The following is a 22,032-nucleotide window of genomic DNA, read 5'->3' as shown; positions in this document are numbered from 1 at the left end:
TTACCACTCCAAGGAGAAATATATTTCTTACTAGAAGAACAGATATTTTAATTGCCATGAATTACACAACTGAGAAATCTTTTCTGAAGCTGTATCCTCTGAACCTCAAGGACTATCATTAAGCCTTAACTAGCTGAAATTGTCATCTCTTTTCTGGCAAAATTATTGAGTGGATGGTTATCATGGAAACACCGTGGACAGCAGCTAATGATCTGGCCCCATTTCAGTTGAGTTTTAGGCTTTGTCTTGCTATAGAAATGGCTATGAATCACTCAGATTGATCACCAATGTGAGCAAACTGGAGAAATCTGATTCTGGAAATCTCCCATTGACTTTGGGTATCATATATAGACCATGCTATTTTAATGAATGGGTTCTCTAATTTGAAAATTGTCTGTGCAATATTTTGATATGTTGATTGACATATCAACATATATTCTAAGTATTATGACTATCTGAAATTAGTCAGGTCTCATCTATTCTTGCTTTCATTCTCTGGATCTCTCACTACACTTGATCCTAGTCAAAGAGTGCAGTAAGCAATTGAGGATGAGATCTTAGACATTATGGCCCCTTGATTCAGTCTTTGATTCTACTTACTATAGAGTTGAGAGAGATAGTTGATAGTTGTGGCAATGAATTTTTGACTCTGACTTACAGAAAAATTAGCTTCCCATCATTATAATAGTGGTTTGTCCAGTATGCTTTTTATCCCATTCAATTATCTAATTGACATGGTGTGAAATGTATTTGAGCTGCACATTTTAAAGACAGAATAGAACAACGAATCTCCGTTCTGTATGAATAATGTGCAACAGTCTTAATGTCTGTTATCAAAAATTTCAAAAGAACTTAGACTATGACTTATTCTGCAAAAAACAGCATTTCAGACTTACTGGATTCAATTGCATTTGTATATAAAAGGAATAAGAAATGGAGAATGCATCATATCTTGAAGATGCAATACTTTTGTGTTATCTTGAAATTGTTACTCACTGGTAAGATGTCACTATATATATTAATTCAATAAACTACAAATTTATTAATACCTGGGCAGTGGAAATGGATTTTATGTGCCATTCCTATTGCTAAAAAAATGTGTTCTTCAAAACTGAAAAAAAATCTTTATGGCCCCATCTAACTTTGATATAAATATTTACATGCACATATACACAGGTAAAAAACTTTTATATACTCATAGACACACACATACACACACACAAAACCACTTTTTGTTGTTGCTGTTGCTTCCCCCCTTTTGTTTTTCTACTGTTTTGTTTTGCCACTGTTCTTTTTAAATAAATAAAGGGCAAAAGGACTTGACCCATTATGTGTGTGCCACAATAGAAATCTTTCTCTTTAGCAATTGCTAAAGCACATTGAATTGCTAAAGCACAGCAGAATCCACAGCAAAGAATGATGATGCCAAAGCATGATGATGACATGTGTCTGGTGACAAACAAATGCCACTTGACACAAGTGCATTGAGTCATAGCAGTATGATTATACATGCTTATCCTCTATATTTATCAAAGGTTTGTATAATCAGTTCCCAACTCAATTTTCCCTGTTTTCCTGAGCCACTTACATCATAATTGTGTGCCCATTTTGTCTGGTTTGATGCATTCATTTAATAATACCATGGCTATCTAACTGTCCCAGTAAATCATATTGAAAACATACTTCCCAACTCATGTCTTAAAATAGGAAGAAATTGCTAAATCTTGTTCTACAGATAATCCTTGACTTAACGGCTACAATAAAGCCCAAAATTTCTATTGCTAAACAAGGCAGTTAAGTGACTTTGCTCCATTTTACAATTTTTTGCGACAGTTGCTAAGTGAATCACTGTAGTTGTTAAGTGAATCATGTGGTCATTAAGCAAATCCGGTTTCCCCCATTAATTTTGCTTGAAGCAATTGGGAAGGTTACAAATGGTGATCACATGACCCCTGGGAACAGTGCAACTGTCATAAATGGCAGTTTATAAATGCCAGTTGCCAAGTGCTCAAATTTTGACCAGGTGACCATAAGGATATCGTAATGGGGTGTGTGAAAGTATGAAAACCAATCATTTTGATACACTGAGATGCAGTAGAAATAAATAAATAGGAATAATTAATTTACTGTACTCTTTGAATAATTTTAGATTTTTTTTTCATCTTTCTCCACTGTTTTCTTTTGAATTGTGTGTTATACATAACAAACAAGTAACTTATGACTATAAATAAATTGTCCTTACTTATTATTGGGTTTTTCTTCCAAGGAAAGCTCACCTGGTAACTAGTATAGTGTATTTGTCAATGCAAATTCCTTTTAAAATTGGCAATGCTTTTAATATACAGCATGTATTCTTCCTGCCACAGTCATCTCTACTGTTTTACAATGTTGTCATTTTGTTTTGTATTTTCACTGTGTTTTGTTTTGTCAACTGATCAGGTAATTGTTTATTGGGGGCAGATTTTTTTTTTAATCATCTTATAAATAAATGCTCAAAAAGTGTTGTACCGTTTCCATACAGAGAAGAAATAGTGGGTCTACTTAGGGACATCTTCGAAGTGAAGACTTAAACTGTTTCCTGTCCCAGGAGACAGCAGCCTTTGCAAGTCACCCTGCTTTACTGCCTGGTCTCATTGTTGTACCATTAAAGTTGACACAACATTGGAAAGGGCATAATTTGGTTCACTTTTTGAAGTTTCCACAGAACAATCACTCCTGCCAAGAGCAAGAAGTTCAAGTTAGCTAGAAAGACCAGTTATTTGCCCGGAAAATTCTCTCAGGTGCAGATGAGCTGAATAATAATTCAATACTCAAGGGAAAGCATTCTGCACATGCTCAAAATGATTTACCCATATTCTGTCAAGGAACTTGGTGGTGTTTTTTTTAACGAGAGAAAGATAAAAATCATGGAACCTCTTTGCATTTTATTCCCAAAGCTGTTATTTCTGCCATAAGGCTGCAGACAGGAAGAGAAATGAGATTGTATCTTCAGTGTGGTTGATAGATAGTTGCCCTGGCTTTTCTCCACTGCTCTGCTAGCAACCAGACACTACTCTCCCCTCTGCAACTCCTTTCCCCTTGCAAGCCAGGCAGGCTGGGGCCTGTCTTAATAGTGATACATTGGAAGTTCTCCTGAAACCCATTCCTGCTAAACAACAAGGCAAAAACATTTGAAACGAGCAAGGTTTCGGAATGCGTGGATGGACTGGAAGACGCAAGTATTCCAGAACCATTCTATCGAGACAACACATCTGAACAATGGCTCACTTTTTATGTTCTGTTGTTGCCTTGGCTTTTTAACTGACCTGCACCTGAAAGAATAAAAAGTTTAATAGGTAAACAAATTTCAATTCATGTTTCCTCTGTCATTCAGTTTGCTGTAGTATCATGATAATGGTGATGTAGTGTAGTGCTTCTCAACTTTAAGATACGTTGAAGTCCCATATATTAAAGTTGCCAAGGTGGAGAAACATTGATCTAGTGTTTAAAAAAATCTGTTTTGCATTCCTTCTTTATTTACAAGAGAGTTTTAAAAATCCCAGATCTTTATATTTCATTTAATAGGGCATTTTTCAGAATGTATAGATAAAAGTTAAGATTTATCCAACAACATTTGGTGAATTTTTACCTGCTTTGGCAGCACTCACTATCCTTACCTGCCTGTCATTTCTTTGCTTTTCCTTCCTCCTTCTTTCCTTCTCCCAAATCTCATACCTTCCTTCTATCTCTGCAGAGACAAATATATATATATTAGCTCTTGGAAATGACTAAGACATTTGATGGTGAAAATTATCTACACGCAGCTCTGGTCTACCTAAGAGGAAATGGTGTAAAAAAAAAAGAGTTGTTCTCCACAGCACCTCATTCTCCACCAATCAGACAACACCTTTCTTTGACCACACCTACCTGGCCAGCAGGTGCATAAAAAGAAAAAAGGAATGACGCTCCAGAGCACTAAGTAACTGCTGAAGAGCTGAGGCTTGACTTCTCCCCTTCCCTGAATTCCTGCCACTTCTCTGGTCTACCTTTGGAAATCCATCAGTCATGCTTTTTTGGCATAGTCAACCTGATCATTACTGGCCAAGTCCAGGAGAAATGTATCCTTGCCCTGGCAACAATCTCATAAGGTGAGCAGCTTCTTTTTTCACCCCTCCCTTTCCAGCTATGCCAACAGCTGAGATCTGCAAGAAGAAGAAAAAAGCATGCAAGTAAATCAACTTGTTCATGATGGGATATATGAAATGGTTGTAGTGATTCAGCTTCCAGAATTTTGCTTATTTCAAGAGAATGTCTGGAAAGTCAGTCAGACTATCAGAGAGGATGAAGACTTCACTATACTTTGCTCTCTCTCTTCCCAATACCTTGTATGCAGAGCTGTCATTCTTCTCACATAGAATTGGCATGGTGTTCTCCAGGATGGTTGCTATAAAATGATTTCTCATCCATAAGTTGATATCTTCTAAATTTAAAGCCACTTAAACCTGAGTATCACTGTTTTTCCCATTCTGTGCTTAAATGAAGGAAATGAAGTGTTGGCATCAGAGCCAGATCAAGAAAAAAGAATAATGGCACACACCTTGTCCATTTCTTTGGTATAAACTGACAGGAGTGACAAATCTTGTTTTGGCCATGTCGAGGGAGTGTGGGGCCCATCTTTGCTCCGCTGCTGCTTGAGAAGACCAGCCTTTGCCTAGAGGTAGGACTGATCATATTCAACATCCAGCAGGAGTTGGATCTTGCTCAGGCTAACAGGAAGACTTTTCTTAATTTCTTTCAAATTTCTTGACAAATTTCAAATAGTATGCAGAGAGCCACTATTCTCTGGAATTGCTATTTGATGTGTACTTTTCCCTTTCTTTCTTCCCTCGTCTGCTTTGGATTGCATTTAAGGGCTGTTTAATTGTGAAAAACAGGACTAAGTGTTAAACTATCCTCTTCTACACAAATATTAATGATGCACAAGCCCTTGCAGCCTTTTTGACACTTTCATTTACTGTTCATCACAACTACTCTTCTCCCTTATAAGACCTCCAGCTTATGTAGCCAAACCTTCTTTCACCAGCCTGACTTTAATGGTATCTCAAGAGGAAGAGGTGCCTGTTGAAGTCTAGAACTGCAGTCCTGCAACAAAACATTTGTATATATAAAAAATCATTTCACTTTTGAGAGCTCAAGGTCAGAAATCCAATTCCAGAAAGCATGAAATGTTTCTGTGAAGTACATTAGGTAGACAGTCAGCCATTGGCCCAAGGCCACCCTATTATTAGTAATTTGGCTAGACACATTTACAAAAGCCTTTTTGTGATGCAGTCTTTTTATATGCAATGGAAAACTGGGCTTCTATATAACTTATCTGTGGGAACAGGCAGAGAGAATTCAAAATTGTTGCTTGCTACTAATGACTAATACTGATATATATTGTGATAAAGACTAATTACATATTTTACAGTCAAACAACGTGCACTTGTAAAATTGACACTAACAATGTCAATGCAGAACAGAATGTGAAAGAGAACAAATTTTTAAAGTAAACAATGTAGACTTGGCACTCAAATTATGGTTAGTTTAAGGACATTATCATTGTACAGTATTACAGGTGGACTTGAAAAAATTCCTCTGGCTTTTGCTAAAGTAGATGCTAAATAAAGATCCTGGCATTTGTGATCTGCTAAAAAGTAAGTGCCTCTGAGCTTGTCCTCAGCTGAGGAATTTACAACCAATGCAGGATTCTGAAGGGAAAATTATTAACATGAAGCAATCAAGAATTAGAAACCACAGTGATCTACTACCTCCTGCTTATTTGCAAAAGGAAAAGGAAAAAAAAATATGCAAAAATAACAAATAATCATAGAGAAAATGCACTTTATAACTCTTCCTTTCATCATCCTGTTAATTAGATACTACATAGGTGTTTACAGAAAGATCTCACAAAACCTATTTGCCTTTTAAAAGATTCTGAAGACGTGGTGTTATGTCATAACTGGGAATCCAGTGGTGGTGTGAAATCTGTAAGATGGTTGTGTTGATTGACATATGACCTGTAACTTCCTGCCGATTATGTTTTATGGTTTTAATTTGGTTTTAATGGTGTTATTTATTGTGTTTTGTAATCTGTTTATTGTCTTATAGTTGTTTTAATTATGTGAACTATCCAGAATCACAAATGTGAGATGGGTGGCTATAGAAATTGAGCAAGTACAGTAAATTAGTGTGACTTTGCAGTCATTTTTGCAGTAATTTCTCAGCTTCTGAATCTGTTAAGTATTATTTAGAACTCAACTTCTCTCTCTCTCTCTCCCTCTCCCTCTCTCTCTCTCTCTCTCTCTCTCTCTCTCACACACACACACACACACACACACACACCTGTGTTTCTCTTAGCAAATCCTAGTTTCTGAAGTTTTGTTGGCAACATTTTGGAATTGATTGCCATTGCTTGCTTCTTAGAGCTGAAAGAGAATGACTGGCCCCCAGCTGGTTTTGTGCCTAAGGCAGGATTACAACTCACAGTTTCCTAATTTGTAGTCTGAACCATTACACCAAAGTGACATTTTTATGTCTCTTATCCATACCTTTTTCACTGTTGCAGAGAGCCACTGGCACTGCCATTCCTAAAGCAGGAAGAACCAAGTATCTCAACATCAGCTGAGCAGCATTGTCCATCTTTCCAGTATATTCTGTGTGCTGTTACCTCTCCAGCTGTCAAACAGCATGAGGAAACTCTTACCTATCTCAACCAAGGTAAGAGTTTATAATCCAAGGGAGGTGGTGCAGGAGAGAGAGGAAAAGTAACCATATTCTTCTTACAAGCTGCCCCCTCGTGGTAAACCTAATAGACAACATGCAGGTTCCACTGTCTACATAACATACAATGACTCAAAATTACAGGATTCACGCACACAGTCACAGGAATACACACACACACACACACACACACACACACACACACACACACACTTCCATCCAAAGCTTCTACTGTTGGAAGAGAAATGTAAATTATAGATCTTCTGTGAACTGACAGCTGAACCAGGTAACAATAAGGCTTTCAACCATTTAAATCCTAACACATTGTAAGATTGATTGCCTTTCTAATTAAAAGCTAAAGGTTGCATTTTATCCAGCAGAAGATCTTTTGTTAGAACTATATACTGTGTTTACACAATATGCTTAATCTGATTACTGAATTAACTCATTGTCAAGACTTGCACAATATATTTTACCAAAAACTAGCCACATGGGTTGGGCCTGCACAATGTGTTACTTCTTTTTGGCTGCCTTAACACTAACCTAGCATAGCATGGTGTATGAATGCATGGTGCATTTTAGCAACTGACATACAGAAGAACATTTTACTCAGATGGAGATTATTTTTACAGAGATTTTTTTTTTAAATTTTGTTGGTATGCTGTGAATATGCTTATTCATATAAATCAGTGTTTCTTCACCTGAGCAACTTTAAGATGTGTGAATTTCAACTCCCCAAATTCCCTGCTGACTTTGAAGTCCATACATCTCAAAGTTACTTAGTTGAGAAACATTGATATAAGTAAAGTAAGAAAGGGGGGATGTGAGATCATTTTTAAAGCATTTTTTTAAAAAAAACAATCAGTCTAACATTAATACTTGGGAAGATCCTGGAAAAGATAATCAAAAAACAGATCTGTGAACAATCAGAAGCAAACAAAGTTATAACCAGTAGCCAGCAAGGGTTTGTCAAAAACAGTTCATACCAAACCAATCTTGTGGACATAGTATACTTAGATTTCAGTAAAGCATTTGACAAAGTAGACCACAACCTGCAGCTTAGTAAGCTAGAAAAAGGTGGGATAGATGAGTCTGCAGCTGGCTGATAAACAATACTCAGCGAGTAGTCCTCAATGGTACTACATCCATATGAAGAGAAGTAGGCAGTGGGGTACCACAAGGCTTCATCTTAGGCCCAATACTCTACAATATCTTCATAAATGACATAGATGAGGGAATAGAAGGGGAACTCATTAAATTTGTAGATGACAACAAACTAGCAGGAATAGCCAACACCCCAGAAGACAAGCTTAGGATCCAAAAAAATATTGACAAACTTGAACAATGGGCCCTATCCAACAAAATGAGTTTTAAAGTGGAGAAAAGCAAAGTTTTACATTTAGACAGGACAAATCAATGGTATAAGTACAGATTAGGTGAGACCTGCCTCAAAAGTAGTAACTGTGACTTTGGAGTCCTAGTGGATGATCACTTGACTATGAGCCAGTAGTGTGCAGCAGCAGCCAAAAAAGCTAATATAATCCTGGGTTGTATAAACAGAGGCATAGAATCAAGATCACATGAGGTATTAGTACCGCTTTATAAAACCATAGTAAGACCACACCTGGAATACTGCAACCAATTTTGGTCACCATACTATAAAAAAGATGTTGAGACTTTGAAAAAAGTTCAGAGAAGAGCAACTAAAATGATCAAAGGCCTGGAGACTAAAACATATAAAGAACGGCTGCAGGAATTGGGTTTGGCTAGTCTAAAGAAAAGAAGAAACGGGCGACATGATAGCAGTATTCCAGTATTTGAGGGGTTGTCACAAAGAAGAGGGTATCAAATTATTGTCCAAAACAACAGAGAGTAGGACAAGAAATAATGGTTGGGAACTAACCATTATGAGAAGCAACCTGAAATTAAGGAGAAACTTCCTAACTGTGAGGACAATTAACCAGAGGAACAACTTGCCTTCAGAGGTTGTGGGTACTCCATCACTGGAGGCTTTTAAGAAGAGACTGAACAGTCACTTGGCTGAGATGGTATAGGTTCTCCTGCTTGAGCAGGGGGCTGGACTAGAAGACCTCCAAGGTCCCTTCCAGCTCTATTCTATTCTATTATAGATGATCTGTGGAGGGGCAATTATGGATTGTTATCGGTTGGATTAAGACTCAGATCAATTTAAATTTAAGATTAACAGTAAAATAACTGGAATATGTATGCTAGTATGGGATATGAACTATGCCATCATGCTTGGTGAATTCACACTTGGTGTTCAAGTGTGATTAAGCAAATCATAGCTTACTACCATCTAAGAGTTTCTGTACTTCAAAACACACCCAACATTTTTAAATATCTATAAACTTGGTACATCAGTCAGAATAAAATGAAGAGGAAATTATATAATATTTAGCTGTAATGTTTTAATAGTTCTTTTTGTATTTTTATATAATAGAAATTTTGGTATTTTCTCACATTGTTAAAATAATTTCATATACTTTGTATGTTACTGCTAATTTATCAATGATATACTGAGCAATAATTTAGAATCTCAGTAAGCCTTCATTTTTCTACTAACATATTTCTCTTCTTCATTTGAAAATGTATTAGGAAACAAACATGGAACATTAAAAGATGATATTTTGGACTTTGGGGCAATGTTTGGCATATTTGGCCAATCTCACATTCCACATGGTGTATTATTATTTTCCAGGGCAATCATATGAAATCCGTATGCTGTGTAATCCCAAAATAGGTGAATTTGCTGAGGGAAGGAAGCTGTTGAAGGTAAGGCATAGGATAGGAGAACTGATTGGCATTTTTGAAAATTGAGTCCTCATGAAGCTTCATCTTATAACAAACTATGGAACTCATGCAACATATTGCAATTTTTCTAAAAGATTCAATTCACTGCCTATGGAATAGTAGAACCCATAATTAATCATTAATTCTGAGAGAAATAATTGTTTCTTCAGAAACTCTCAAATCCTGGACATTCCCATCATGGTTTGCTTGCAGACTCTATCTGAAGAGAATCTTGTTCGGTAGATAGTGGACTGAAAATTAATCAGAACAGAACTTTATATAGTTCAACCAATTCAGTGTCGTTGAGGCAAAAGTCACAGAGTCCAAAAATTCATTCATACCACTCCAACATCTCTTTGGTCTGATGAGTGGTGCAACCGTTAAGTCTAATTAAACCAATCTCACAATATTTTTCCTACCATATGTGCAGCCTAAAGAAGAGCCAGTTGTCTGTATGACTCAATGCAATATTCTGGTGGTATAAATGGATTAAAAAATATTGGGTCTCTCTTCCCCCCCCCCTCTCTCTCCTTTGAGCAGAGTGTAATCAGGGTGGTCTTCCATGATCGAAGACTGCAATACACAGAACACCAGCAGTTAGAGGGATGGAGATGGAACAGGCCAGGTGACCGCATCCTAGATATTGGTAAGGTGTATTTTCAAAAGGGAAGGAGTGGTATTATTTTCCTAAACCCCTAACTTGGAATGTGCTTTCATAAGAATCTTCCAAAGAGATTGTAATTGTGAGAATGCCTACTCTGAACATAGAGAAACGGATCGATCATTTCAGCTCTGCTATACAGGTAATACTTGACCTATGACTAAAATTGGTACCAGAATTTCCATTGCTAAGCAAGGTGGATGTTAAATGAATAATGCTCAATTTTTACAACCTTTTTTACCAATTTTGTTGAGCAAATCACTCCAGTTGTTAATTGGATCATGCAGTTATTAAGCAAATCCAGCTTCCCCTATTTGCTTTTCTCGTTGGAAACTGGTTGGCAGGGTCACAAATAGTGATCACAGGACCCCCAGAAGCCTTAACTTCCACCACAATACATTACAAGGTTTTGGGACACATTTTACAAGATGCAAAGCCTTTGGGGCAGAGTTATGGCTGCCCTGTTGACTTTATTAACACTGCAGACCCTTCCTCCTCCTTCCTTGAAAAGAGGACTGCAGGATTGTCAAGCCAACATCCCCATGAAAAAGTTGAGAAGAAGGAATTGGGGGTGGGAAGAGTGTGGGAAACATTCTTTACTTGATCAAACTGGGATTTCCATGGCTGATTCCATAGAGCTTTCTCTCCCCCGCCCTGCCCCCAGATCCCCTGTTCTCTTTTCATGAGAGGGTCTGATAGGTTTTTCCTTTTCTGGCTTGTTGTAGATATCCCTATGTCTGTGGGCATTCTGGAACCTCACATGCCTTCCACTTTGCTCAATACTGTGGAATTCCTGTGGGACCCAACTAAGCGCACTTCAGTCTTTGTGCAGGTGGGTAGCAACCTGTTTGTCAGTAGGCTCATCTTTGTCTCCTTGCCCTTTCATTTGTGTTTTAGGAAAACAGTAGCACAAATCTTACAACAGGCTTAAAAGTCATGAAAGTTCCCTCCCTCAATAAACAGAAAAAAAGAACTGGTTTGGTGTAGTAGTTAAGGTGTTGGCCCAGAAACTAGGAGACCATGAGTTCTAGTCCTGCCTTACAGATAAAAGCTGGCTGTGTGATCTTGGGCCAGTCACTCTCTCTCAGATGAACTCACCTCACAGGGTTGTTGTGTAGAAACTAGGAATAAGAAGGAATATTATTTTGTTCGCCACCTTGAGTTACTTATAAAATAATAAAGGTAGTATAAAAATCTTATTAAAAATCTTATTAAAAAAATAAGAAAAAAGCAAATTTCCCACAGAACCACACCAATATTGTGATTCAGCTTCCTGCATAATTTTGAAATTGTCACCACTTTACACAACAAATAAGCCAAAATCCTGTGCCTAGAGCAACTATATACTAGATTGTCATGGTAATGATTTAAAAACTAACCAGTTGATGTGATGCAAGATGGGAATGACTCAGCAGGATTTATAGCCCTTTAAGAGCCAGCTGGGTCTGTGTCCCTTTAAGAGCTTTGTATAAAAGGGAAGGCTCCGCAAATGTGTGCTCTTCCATTTCCTGCTGTAACTGTGGTGTGTTGGATCCTGTATTAGCCCATGTATGTTCCTGGTGTATGATATTGTATATAGTGTAAGATAAACCACCATTTAATATAGACCACTGTTTATTGTGTTTACTCCTGGTTATCTCGCTCAATAAGACTGTGCATGCTCTGACATAGATGAATATTGGTACAATGATAGAAATTCATAGAATATGAATGAAAAAGATATGGAAGAGGGGAGTATTCAACAAAATGGGTCAGCATGGATTGTTCCTCATTTGAAATTTCAGCCATCAATTCTTCTTTGTTCTTCCTCACCAAGTTAGTGAACATTTCATGGTTAGTGGGCACCCAGTAAATTATGTTAGGGGACCTCCACCAATTATCCCCTTCCCAATTTTTATTATATTTTGATAATCCTGTGACTACCCTATCTGCTGATTTTACTCTCTTGTGTTTAAATGATGTTTTTGCTTCTTAAACAATGACCTTCAAATGGCAAGAATTGATTTGTATAATCCCAGCTTTTATGTACAGGGGAAGTAAAAGTGGCTTGGAAAAGAAAGGTTGTAGATCAATACCAAAGTACCTGCTTTCCACACAAAAGGAACCAAAGTGATAGATTAAAAAAATGTTCTGTCCTAAAACTTTATAGAGCCATTGCAGTCAAGGTCAACAATACCAGTTACAACCAGACCTCGGTACTCTCATTCTAGCTGGTCAAAGGAAACTTCAAAGATGAGAGAGTAGTTGTGAGTTTCAAGGATGCAGAAAGTTGATTAGTTATGGTGATTGTATATTATTTCCAGAAAGTTAATTGCCCCTCCACATTAATTATGGGAAACCAATGGTGTATGAAGGACCTTGGTACCCAGGTCCTTCAGTGATCACTTGGGGACCAGCGGCTGGCTAGATATGCTTATGATCTGATGCAGCAGCTCTTCTCCCAACTGAGAGAGGCTTGTCTGTTTCTTCTTTCTTTTTTTGAAACAGGTCCACTGCATTAGTACTGAGTTTACACTTCGTAAGAATGGTGGGGAAAAAGGGGTCCCCTTTCGCATCCAAGTTGACACCTTCAAGCCCAATGAGAAGGGTGAGCACATGGAACATTTGCATTCCGCCAGCTGTCTCATCAAAGTCTTCAAGGTAATGTTGCCTGACTCGAAAGGAAGGATTCCTACTACAAGGATACTACAATTACTATTCCCTGCCCCGGGTATAGTAAAATGAAAGCAGGATGGAGTAAAAGAATCACTGCCAAGCAGAACCAGCTTTAGGTTGAAGTGGAGGGTGTCAAAGTTTAGGGGATTCCAGGAGTACTCCTCCTTCCAAATCATTCTAAAAATGGAAATCTTCACAGTGGCCTAAAAGCACCACGTATTCTTGAGCCAGCACTGCTGCCGAGCATGCTTCTCTATTTGGAAATGGAATGAGAGATCAGTTAAAGGCTGATCCATGCGCAGTTTTGTGGGATGATAATAGTCTTGGACAATATTGTTCATGCGTGAACATTAAGGATCTAAGTAGCAGAAAGACTGGAAGACAAAGTCATCAGCGAAGGTTGTTCATATGTTCCACTACCAGTTATTCAAAATACATTGCTATATGCAGAGAAGTCATGTGAGATGTATAATTAGTTGGCATGAGTCAAGTGTTCCTGAATATTTTCTATATTTTAAATGAGGCTGTTTATTTCCCAGCCCAAAGGAGCAGATCGGAAGCAGAAAACAGATAGGGAGAAGATTGAAAAACAGTCCCTCCAGGAGCGAGAGAAGTACCAGCCTTCATATGACAGCACAGTATTGACAGAGGTACTTGTGCTTCTTCTCACATCCTTTTTTGCTGTCTGGCCAAGGAGCTCTGTGTAATTTAGAAGTTTACTTTCATTAGCAACATAAGAGTCAGTCCAAGACAGATAACCTAGAGATGAATTTATGGGGTTAAAATAAAAAGCAAAAATAACATTTCACAACATTATAATATGGTACTATACTAAATCTTCTAGTATTTTATTTTTTAACCAGCAGAGCATCTCTGGAAGCTCACTAAGAGATATGAAAGTGATGGCTCTCCCTTGCTGTTGTATTCAAAATCTGGGATTTATAGACATGCTATATATGAACAATATTATCTGTCTGTGGTGTGTATATGTGTATAGTATGTGTGTGTGTGTGTGTATGTATGTATGTATATATATATATATATATATATATATATATATATATATATATATTTGTTTTCTGAGGTTTTCGCGGGTGTTTGTATGTAGGTCTTTGGTTTTCAGCTTCGAAGCACGAAGCTGAAAACACCAGCCTGAAGATGACGAATGGGACTTCGTCGAAACGTCGCCAAGACACTTCCAATTTTACGCGGGAGAAAACCCGAACAACCAAAGACCTACATATATATATATATATATATATAATGCATACGTGTGTATATGTATGCATATGTGTATGTGTATGTGATTGTATACACACATACTTGAATACATATATTGAAGCCTTGGTTTATTTTAACAATGAATTGTTGAATAAGCCACAATGGCTGAATTTACATATTTCAATAAACCATTGGTTTACACATTATGCACACTATAATAGCTGGGATTACACAAATCTGATATGCCCATACCTTTGCTAACGAACCATGCAATAAAATGTCACGTGGGAGAGTCAGTTCCAACACGCCAACCAGTCATGACCTCTCCTACAATATTGTGCTTCATTTCAGAATGATAAATTTGCTTTAAAATCAGCAATTGCAAAATGCAAATTCCAGGATATAACATTTCTCTCCTCCCGTCTTCCTATGCTTTTCCTTAGTGTGCCCCTTGGCCTGAAGTCTCCAGCAATCTCAACAGTCCTCCACCAACTCCTGGTCTTGTTTCTCCACACCCCTTCAAGCTTCAGACCCCTGAAAGGTACACTAGGCCAAGCATCTGTAATAGCATGTACCCTTCTCTATTTTGGCCTTGGGACATCTGTAAGGTAAATTGCCTTTGTCGCTCTTTTTGGCAGGGCCTGCTCCTCACCCAGTTATGCCTTGGACAGCTCATCAGAGAGCATGGCAGAGGTAACAAATAGCATCTTTAGGCAGGTGGAAGTATTTATGAAGACCATATTAGTAAAATAAAATAAATGAAATAAAATCTAGATGGATCTTTTGATATTTTGAATTTATCCAAATCCTATTCTCCATTAAACTAAAGCAAACGCTTTCAGAGAAAGTGCATTTTGTGAATTATTCTACTAGTTAATTATGAGATGATTTGATCATTTACCAAAAGTCCGTGCTAATTGACTATCCTGCCTTCCCTGCTTTAATGCAGAATACAGTAAGCTATCAGCAGTAGATTAATATGATCAGCAGAAATGGCTGTCTTTACAAAGACACCAGACTGATGAAGCCACACAATAATAGATGATGTCAACTGGGATTGACAAAGTTTTATTCAGTCTGTGCTTACTTTGCACTCAAATAAACAGTGTAAGAGTGCCCTCTGGTGGTAAAGAACAGTTTTGTTTCCAGTTAACAAAATAATGGAGAAAATTTAGTTTATGAAAGAATATCCAATATATCTAATGTTGGCAGCTAACTGATGTTTGGCTCATCAACATTTTAATTAAAATGTTAAGCTAAATGGTATTACCATTCCCAACATTAATTTATTGGAGAGAGAAACAAACTCATAGGGTATCACGTCCATATCTATGGTATATCATCTTAAATTTTGAGTGGGTAACACTTGTTGGTCCAGATGGTTTATTGCTCCAGACTTGTTGCTCCAGATATGGCTGAAGCACAACTTCCAGCATCATTAAGAAGCCTAGCTCAATTGTAAGTTATTCCCAGAGTTCTATATCAGCTCACCAGAAGGAGGACCACAAGTTCAGCACTTATGCTTTATATGATTACACTACTGCCTTAACCAGCTTTTCCTACTACCTCCACATGCCTAAGAGTAACTGGGAATGTCAGAAGCTGTAATCCAATGCATCTTCAGGTTGGTGGTATCCGTCCATTACTTTGCCTACAGCACTGGATTTATTGTATATAAAGCCGCTAAAGCAGATTTTGAGAACTCCTTTTCATTATTTCTAACTTTTCCACTTATTGCAATGAATGTAGGAAAATTCTAATAGTTTTCATATGGTTTAGAAAATGAAAATCTAAATATTTACCCATGTAATCTGGAGCCATAATGATGAAGCAGGATATTAGCAGTGGGCAAAATAGTTCAAATATGAAGTATTCTATATTTGAAAAAGCCTATTTTGAGTTTGAAACAGCTGCTGACTGCAAACGAGAGTATTTTTATTGCTTTGGAGGTGTAAAACAGCATGGGTTCTTTTTTCACTCAAAATAACTGTTTCAGATTTGAAATGGGTCTTTAAAATGGAAACATTTGGCAAATCCCTCCAAATGTGAATTACTTACTTAGTGGATATTGAAGTAAAACACTTTCTACAATTCCTGTGACAGCAGCACTTATTCTTAATACATGAAACATAATAAAAAAGCAGGTTTCCAGAATGTGCTGAAGAATTTTCCTAATCCCCATGAATCAGTAACCAACTAGAGTCATCTGGATTAAAGAGGAGAGGTTTTTATTCAGAGAATATGACTCCTTGGCTAATTTGGGACCCAATGATTAAAGATGTATTAGAATTCTGATACATATTTTTCTTTAGAAAGTTTTTATTTAAAGCAATTGCATTTCTCAGAGGTTTTTAGAATGAGATGGCTTCTACCAGTAGTACATTATATGAATATCATGAAGTATGGCTGCAGGATTTATGAGGGCTAATTCAGTTCCAGAATAAATTTTCTGTGATCCAACTTGGCCCTGAAAAGAAAGCAATAGTCTAGACAAGAGCATCTAACCTTCCAAATAATCTGTTATCATCAGAGAGAGAGAGAGAGGTTTCTTCTAATCTGTTTTGGTGGATTTTCAAGACTTGGTAAAATATGTCTGTTAAATTTTCTGCCTCTTTTCAGACCCTGAGTCCAAGTGCCTCCATTTTGGAAACTCAACAGTGGTTGCTCAAAAACAGGTTCTCCAATTATTCCAGGGTTTTTGCCAGTTATACAGGTGAGACTTCTTTCCTTCTCCAGGGTGCAGACACCAATAAACTCATCCAAGAGTGTATAACTTTGCAATTTTGCATTTTTCCCAGACCAGAATCTTTTATGGCCTTCTACATCAGATCATAAAATAAACACCACACAAATTTGTTAAATGAGGAAGAACAGCCGTTTTTTCCAGCATTCCTTAAATTAGGAGAAAATACCTACTATTCTGAATAGATTGTGGTGGATAAAGGAAATATCGAAGCTGAATTTAAGTTGCAATTTTCTTATGATAGATGCTTTTTCCTCTTTTTTCTTAAGCTACTCTGCAAGACACCATATATATTGATTATGTGATAAAAATAATGAAAAATGGGCTCTGCCAATCTCTGATATTGCAAATATGAAAAAAAGAATTCTAACTACATTATGGATCATGATGGGTCAGAATAAATATACTAAAATAAACATTTATCCAGTTCTGCCTTGCTCTCTGAAAATGATCTATTATCAGCAAATTCCAAATTCTTTTCTTCCCCCCCAGGAACTGATTTGCTCAAACTGTCCCGCAATGATCTTGTACAGATCTGTGGAATGGCAGATGGGATTAGACTTTCAAATGCTCTAAAAGCGAGGTATGGTGTTATAAACAAAGATAGCAAGCTTATGGATTATTTTAAAAAAACTTTATTAAAACATTATTAAAAAGAGAAATAAACATTGGGAAAGAATGAAACCATTGTTCCAGGAGACCAAAAAAACCTCACAAAGCAGTCCATGAAGTCACCAAAGGTCAAGGTTGAACTTTAATACAAGCACATGGTGAAATGTAAAATCAAGTCTAACCCATTCTCAAAATAAGTATTGTTCTGTGGTTCAGTGATTACATGAGAAGAAAACCATAGACAGGGGATTAACTATTAGGAAGTATTTCAGATTAGACAACAAGGAACTTCCTGACTATTTGAGCTGCCAGCTAGCTCAAGGTCTTCAGAGGCTGGATGGCCTATGGGAGCATGTAGCTAGTCTGGGAATTCTGCACTGAGCAAGAGAATGGACTAGATAACCTCCAAGATACCTTCCTATTCTATGTCTTTATTATTATTTTAAACCTATATATCCCTTCCATACTCTGTTTTACATCCTATTAGCTGTGCTGAGGGCTTGTCAGAGTATAACGCTACAATTTGAATTAAATTCATTCAATTCCCCATTTCCCCAAAGTAACACTTTCTTTTTAAAAAAAATTGAAGATTTTCAAAAACAGCTTAGAGAGAATAGCCAAATATAAAAGAGAATGGGCTCCTTAATCTGAGAACTGAGAAGAGGTTCAAGATTCCTTTTTCTATCAGGCTGCTAAACTTCCTTTTTTGCATCTGGCCATCCCAAGCTTGCAGTGAAAATATACATAATACTTGTGGACTTGAAGGTCTAGCTTACCTATACCATTCAGTAACCATGTCACTAACATGTGGGGGGTGGATAGGTCTGTAGGAGCAGTGGCCTAAAAAAAGTCAAGAAAACAGCCACAACTATGCAACTGAAGCCTCCCCCTTTTATAATTTAGGTGAAAGGAGCAGTACCTCAGTAACACAGAACATATTCTATGTTTCACCTGGATCATAAAAAGGGGCAGGGCTTCAGCTGTGGCTGTTTTCTTGACTTTTTTTTGACCACTCCTCCCACAAACCTCACCACCGTAGTCACTATCAAGTAAATTCATAGCTGATGAGAACTTTGTAGCTAATCCTTGAAATAATTTCATCCTGCCAGGCCTTGGTACATCACAGAAAGTGGCCTGACTTCCTTCTCTTTTTTCTAGGACTGTGCGCCCTCGTCTCATTCTTTATGTGTCCAAGGAACTGGAAATAAGTGGGAACAATGCTCCCCCAAACCCAGCATCTGGTAAGTCAGAATTATTTAATAAAGAAGATTTGGGGGCACCTGTGTATACCTCCTAACAAGCAAGCCAAACATGTCTCCTTTGACTGAGAAGACCTTTTTGCCACACATTCTGTTGTGGTGCTGCTTTGCATTTTTAAAAAGATGCCATATTGCATGCCATGTTTATGATCTATTTAATATTAGCAGTTTTGAAAAGTGGGATCTATGTAAATTTAAGCAAAACAACAAACTGATCTGCAAAGCAAGATCAAGAAGCTCTGGAATTTTCCAGCAAGTAACAGCTGTCCTGGAAGAAGTTTTTCCTACTCACAAAATGATACCCAGGCAGATTTAGCTGGTTACAAAAACTCTAATTTATCCAGAGCAAATCTGATCAAAGTCAGTTCTCATTGTCCCTTCTAAGTTCTCAGCTTTTCTTGCCAGATGGGCATAGCTCTGAATAAAGCACCAAACCATTTTCTAAGAATGCCCAGGGGAGTCATTTAAGGCTTTGAGGCATTCTCAGAAATAATGAGGATGACGGAAGCTAGTGCTTTACATTGCAGCATGCCAGGGAGTTGGGTTTCTTTCTTCTGGTTTTGATGAAAGAGTCTACAAAATAAATTAAGATGAGGTGGAGTGTGGCAAGCAGCAGGGGAGGAATTTGCGGGCACAATGATGCCCAAGGGAGCTACGCTGCTCATTTGGGGGATTACAGTCTCTCCTTCACAACTTTTAAAGCACCGATAGCATAATTTTCTTGTGTAAATTGTTGTAAATCTTTTTTTTAAAATTGTATTTCTTAAATCTGCACAATATTTCATGCACTGATGTTCTTTCCCCAAAAGTTATATACCAGGAGTTATATCTGGAGGAACTGACTGCCACTGAGCTGACTAACAAATTGGCAGAACTGCTTAGTGTCCCAGCCAATCAGGTCCAACAAGTTTCCAAACAGGGGCCTACAGGAATTCACATCCTTGTCAATGATCAGGTATGGAGGAGCCTTATTTTAAGAATGAGCCTTATTCAGCCTTACCTCTCAGAAACACAGAAGATCGACCCCCTTGTCTCCAAAGATTAAAGAATAGAGATTGGAAGATAACAATTATAATTCTTGCAGGATTCTAACCATGCACTTTCAAGGAGGCAAATCTTTGCTTAATGCTGCAGGATTCCTGCTACAACAATCACATCAAAGGGGTCTAATGCCCTCATTTGCTTCTGCTGATCTTTGTACTAGGAAAGCCCTGGTAGTTTCATAGCATTTCTGTAGCATTGTGGCTGGACCCTGTGACCAATCACTATTTATCTCTTTCCTTCTTTGCTTCTCCAGTTTATATAGCTATCCATCTCACTAAAAAAGGGACTCTATTAGGAAGGTGTCTTTAGTGTTGTTTAGTGGTAAGCTTAGAAGTGGATAAGCTTTTTTCAGCTATATGTATCTCCAACTTTTTTTCTTGGAACAACTAAGTAGGATTTAATTAGAAGTGTTTTGCTATTTATATAAACATGGTAAACTGAAGAGAAGAGTTTAATCCCAAATAACCCAAAAGATGATTTGAATAAAACAAGCCATCTCTTGCCCTCTGCTGATTTTAATTGTTCAGTCCATACCCTAGCACCTTTTGTGAGCTCTGCCAGCATTTAACTTTGGCTGATGCCAATGAATTGGCTTTTTTCTTCTTCCATAAAGTAATTTCAGCAGTTGAGAATAGATTATGGTCATATATGCTTCAAAAGACATATTAAACAGGCAATGTTTGATTGGGAAATCCAGAGCAGACCACAATTTCATTATCCTAAATGGTAGAGTTTCAAATTGTGAAAATTTAGAGCAACATCCATAGGACGTGCCCTCCTGATGCTCTGGAATACAACCCCCATAATCTATAGTCAATGTATCTAGAAAATACCAAGTTTGATGGCATTCCCATAGAGTTAACACACACAATCCAATCTAAAATGTGCTCCAAATGGCTTGAGCAAGTGAATTAGCTGGGGAGAGAAGGGGAGGTAAACTGTAACATTTCTCATTTTATGTAATACATACTCAAGCATTCAAAAGCATACTATACAAAATCAACATAGGTGTGGCTCAGAAGTACTTCAGGTAGTAATAAAGTTAATAAAGTCTTTAGTAGTAAAGATAATTCCGAGTAAGTGCTAGAGAATATATGTGTGTATGTATGTATGTATGTATGTATGTATGTATGTATGCATGTATGCAAGATGATAAAAGTTTAAAACTGTAAACTTTTATCATCTTGCATACAGATATAGATGGAAGAGTTCTGGTTAGCTCAAAATCCATGCACATGAGTAATGAGTTATTAGTCATTAAAAACCCCTCAATTTTATTTTGTCAAAAAAATATGGACCAAAACAGCTACCAGTGATTTTTATAGATTATTTTCAGATAAAAGAATGCCATCCATTCAGAAAGGCAAACCAGTAAAATATCCCTGCTTTGCAGATTTCTGGAGCTGAAATAAAGTATTTCCTTGCTTAAGGCCACTTCATCAATTCTTGACAGAAATGAGATTTGAATTGGAGATTTTCTAATTCGCAACCATGATTATTTTTTACTTAACCACAACTGGTAGGGGTCATAGGATAAGTTACTTACTTTGAAAAGTAGATTCAAGATTCAGAGGGATCTCAACAGACAAGATATAGTTCAGTAAGAAAAGTCCTGTACTTGGGCAGGAAAAATAAGATACACAGGTACAGTACATGGCTCAAGAGTAGTAACTGTGAGAAGCATTTAAGAGTCCTGGTGGACCAACACTTAAGTATAAATCAGCAGTGTGCTGCAGCTGCCAAAAAGCTAGTGCATTAAGAGAGGGATAGCATCAAGAAAACAAGAAATGTTAGTACCACTAGTGAGGCCACATTTGGAACATTGGATTCAGTTCTAGTCACCATGATACAACAAAGATGCTGAGGTCTTAGAAAGAGAGCAGAGGAGAGCAACAGAGATGGTAAGGAATCTGGAAGCTAGATCGTATAATGAATGCCTAAGGAAACCGGGTGTATTTGCCTAAAAAAGAAAAGGCTTACGGGAGACCTGATAGCAGTTTTCCAATACTTGAAGGACAATTACAGGAAAGACTGGGTCAATTTATTCACCATAGCACCTGAGGCAGTACAAGAAGCAATTGGGTGGAAGCTTGTCACTTGGAAGTGAGGAGGAATTTCCTGGCAATGAGAACAATTAATTAGAGTTGTGGGTGCTCCATTGTTGGACGTTTTCAAGAAAAGATTGAACAACCATTTTTCTGGGATGGTATAAGGATTCCTGCCTCGGGCAGGGAGTTGGACTAAAACAGACATGTCAAACACAAGGCCCGGGGGCCGGATGCGGC

The 22,032-nt window shown here is 37.5% G+C and overlaps 1 protein-coding gene across 2 annotated transcripts in view; it reads left to right on the top strand.

The window, feature by feature from the left end:
• Positions 1 to 3,946: 3,946 nt before the first annotated feature.
• Positions 3,947 to 22,032, top strand: part of LOC120315195 (transcription factor CP2-like) — a 30,603-nt gene continuing 12,517 nt past the window's right edge. Inside the window, exons 1-13 of one of the 2 annotated variants that reach the window (XM_039359158.1) lie at positions 3,947 to 4,127; positions 6,587 to 6,738; positions 9,461 to 9,534; positions 10,093 to 10,198; positions 10,939 to 11,045; positions 12,701 to 12,853; positions 13,408 to 13,518; positions 14,533 to 14,630; positions 14,728 to 14,782; positions 16,709 to 16,802; positions 17,325 to 17,415; positions 18,603 to 18,685; positions 19,513 to 19,658. In XM_039359158.1, coding sequence (XP_039215092.1) covers positions 4,045 to 4,127; positions 6,587 to 6,738; positions 9,461 to 9,534; positions 10,093 to 10,198; positions 10,939 to 11,045; positions 12,701 to 12,853; positions 13,408 to 13,518; positions 14,533 to 14,630; positions 14,728 to 14,782; positions 16,709 to 16,802; positions 17,325 to 17,415; positions 18,603 to 18,685; positions 19,513 to 19,658 — 1,353 coding nt within the window. In that variant the 5' untranslated portion in view covers positions 3,947 to 4,044. The remainder of the gene's footprint in view (positions 4,128 to 6,586; positions 6,739 to 9,460; positions 9,535 to 10,092; positions 10,199 to 10,938; positions 11,046 to 12,700; positions 12,854 to 13,407; positions 13,519 to 14,532; positions 14,631 to 14,727; positions 14,783 to 16,708; positions 16,803 to 17,324; positions 17,416 to 18,602; positions 18,686 to 19,512; positions 19,659 to 22,032) is intronic. The other variant, XM_039359159.1, reaches the window with a different exon arrangement.

Source organism: Crotalus tigris, unplaced genomic scaffold (assembly GCF_016545835.1).
Source record: "Crotalus tigris isolate CLP2741 ecotype Arizona unplaced genomic scaffold, ASM1654583v1 scf7180000019068.10715455, whole genome shotgun sequence".
NCBI lineage: Eukaryota > Metazoa > Chordata > Lepidosauria > Squamata > Viperidae > Crotalus > Crotalus tigris.
This window is presented reverse-complemented; position numbering and strand designations above follow the sequence as displayed.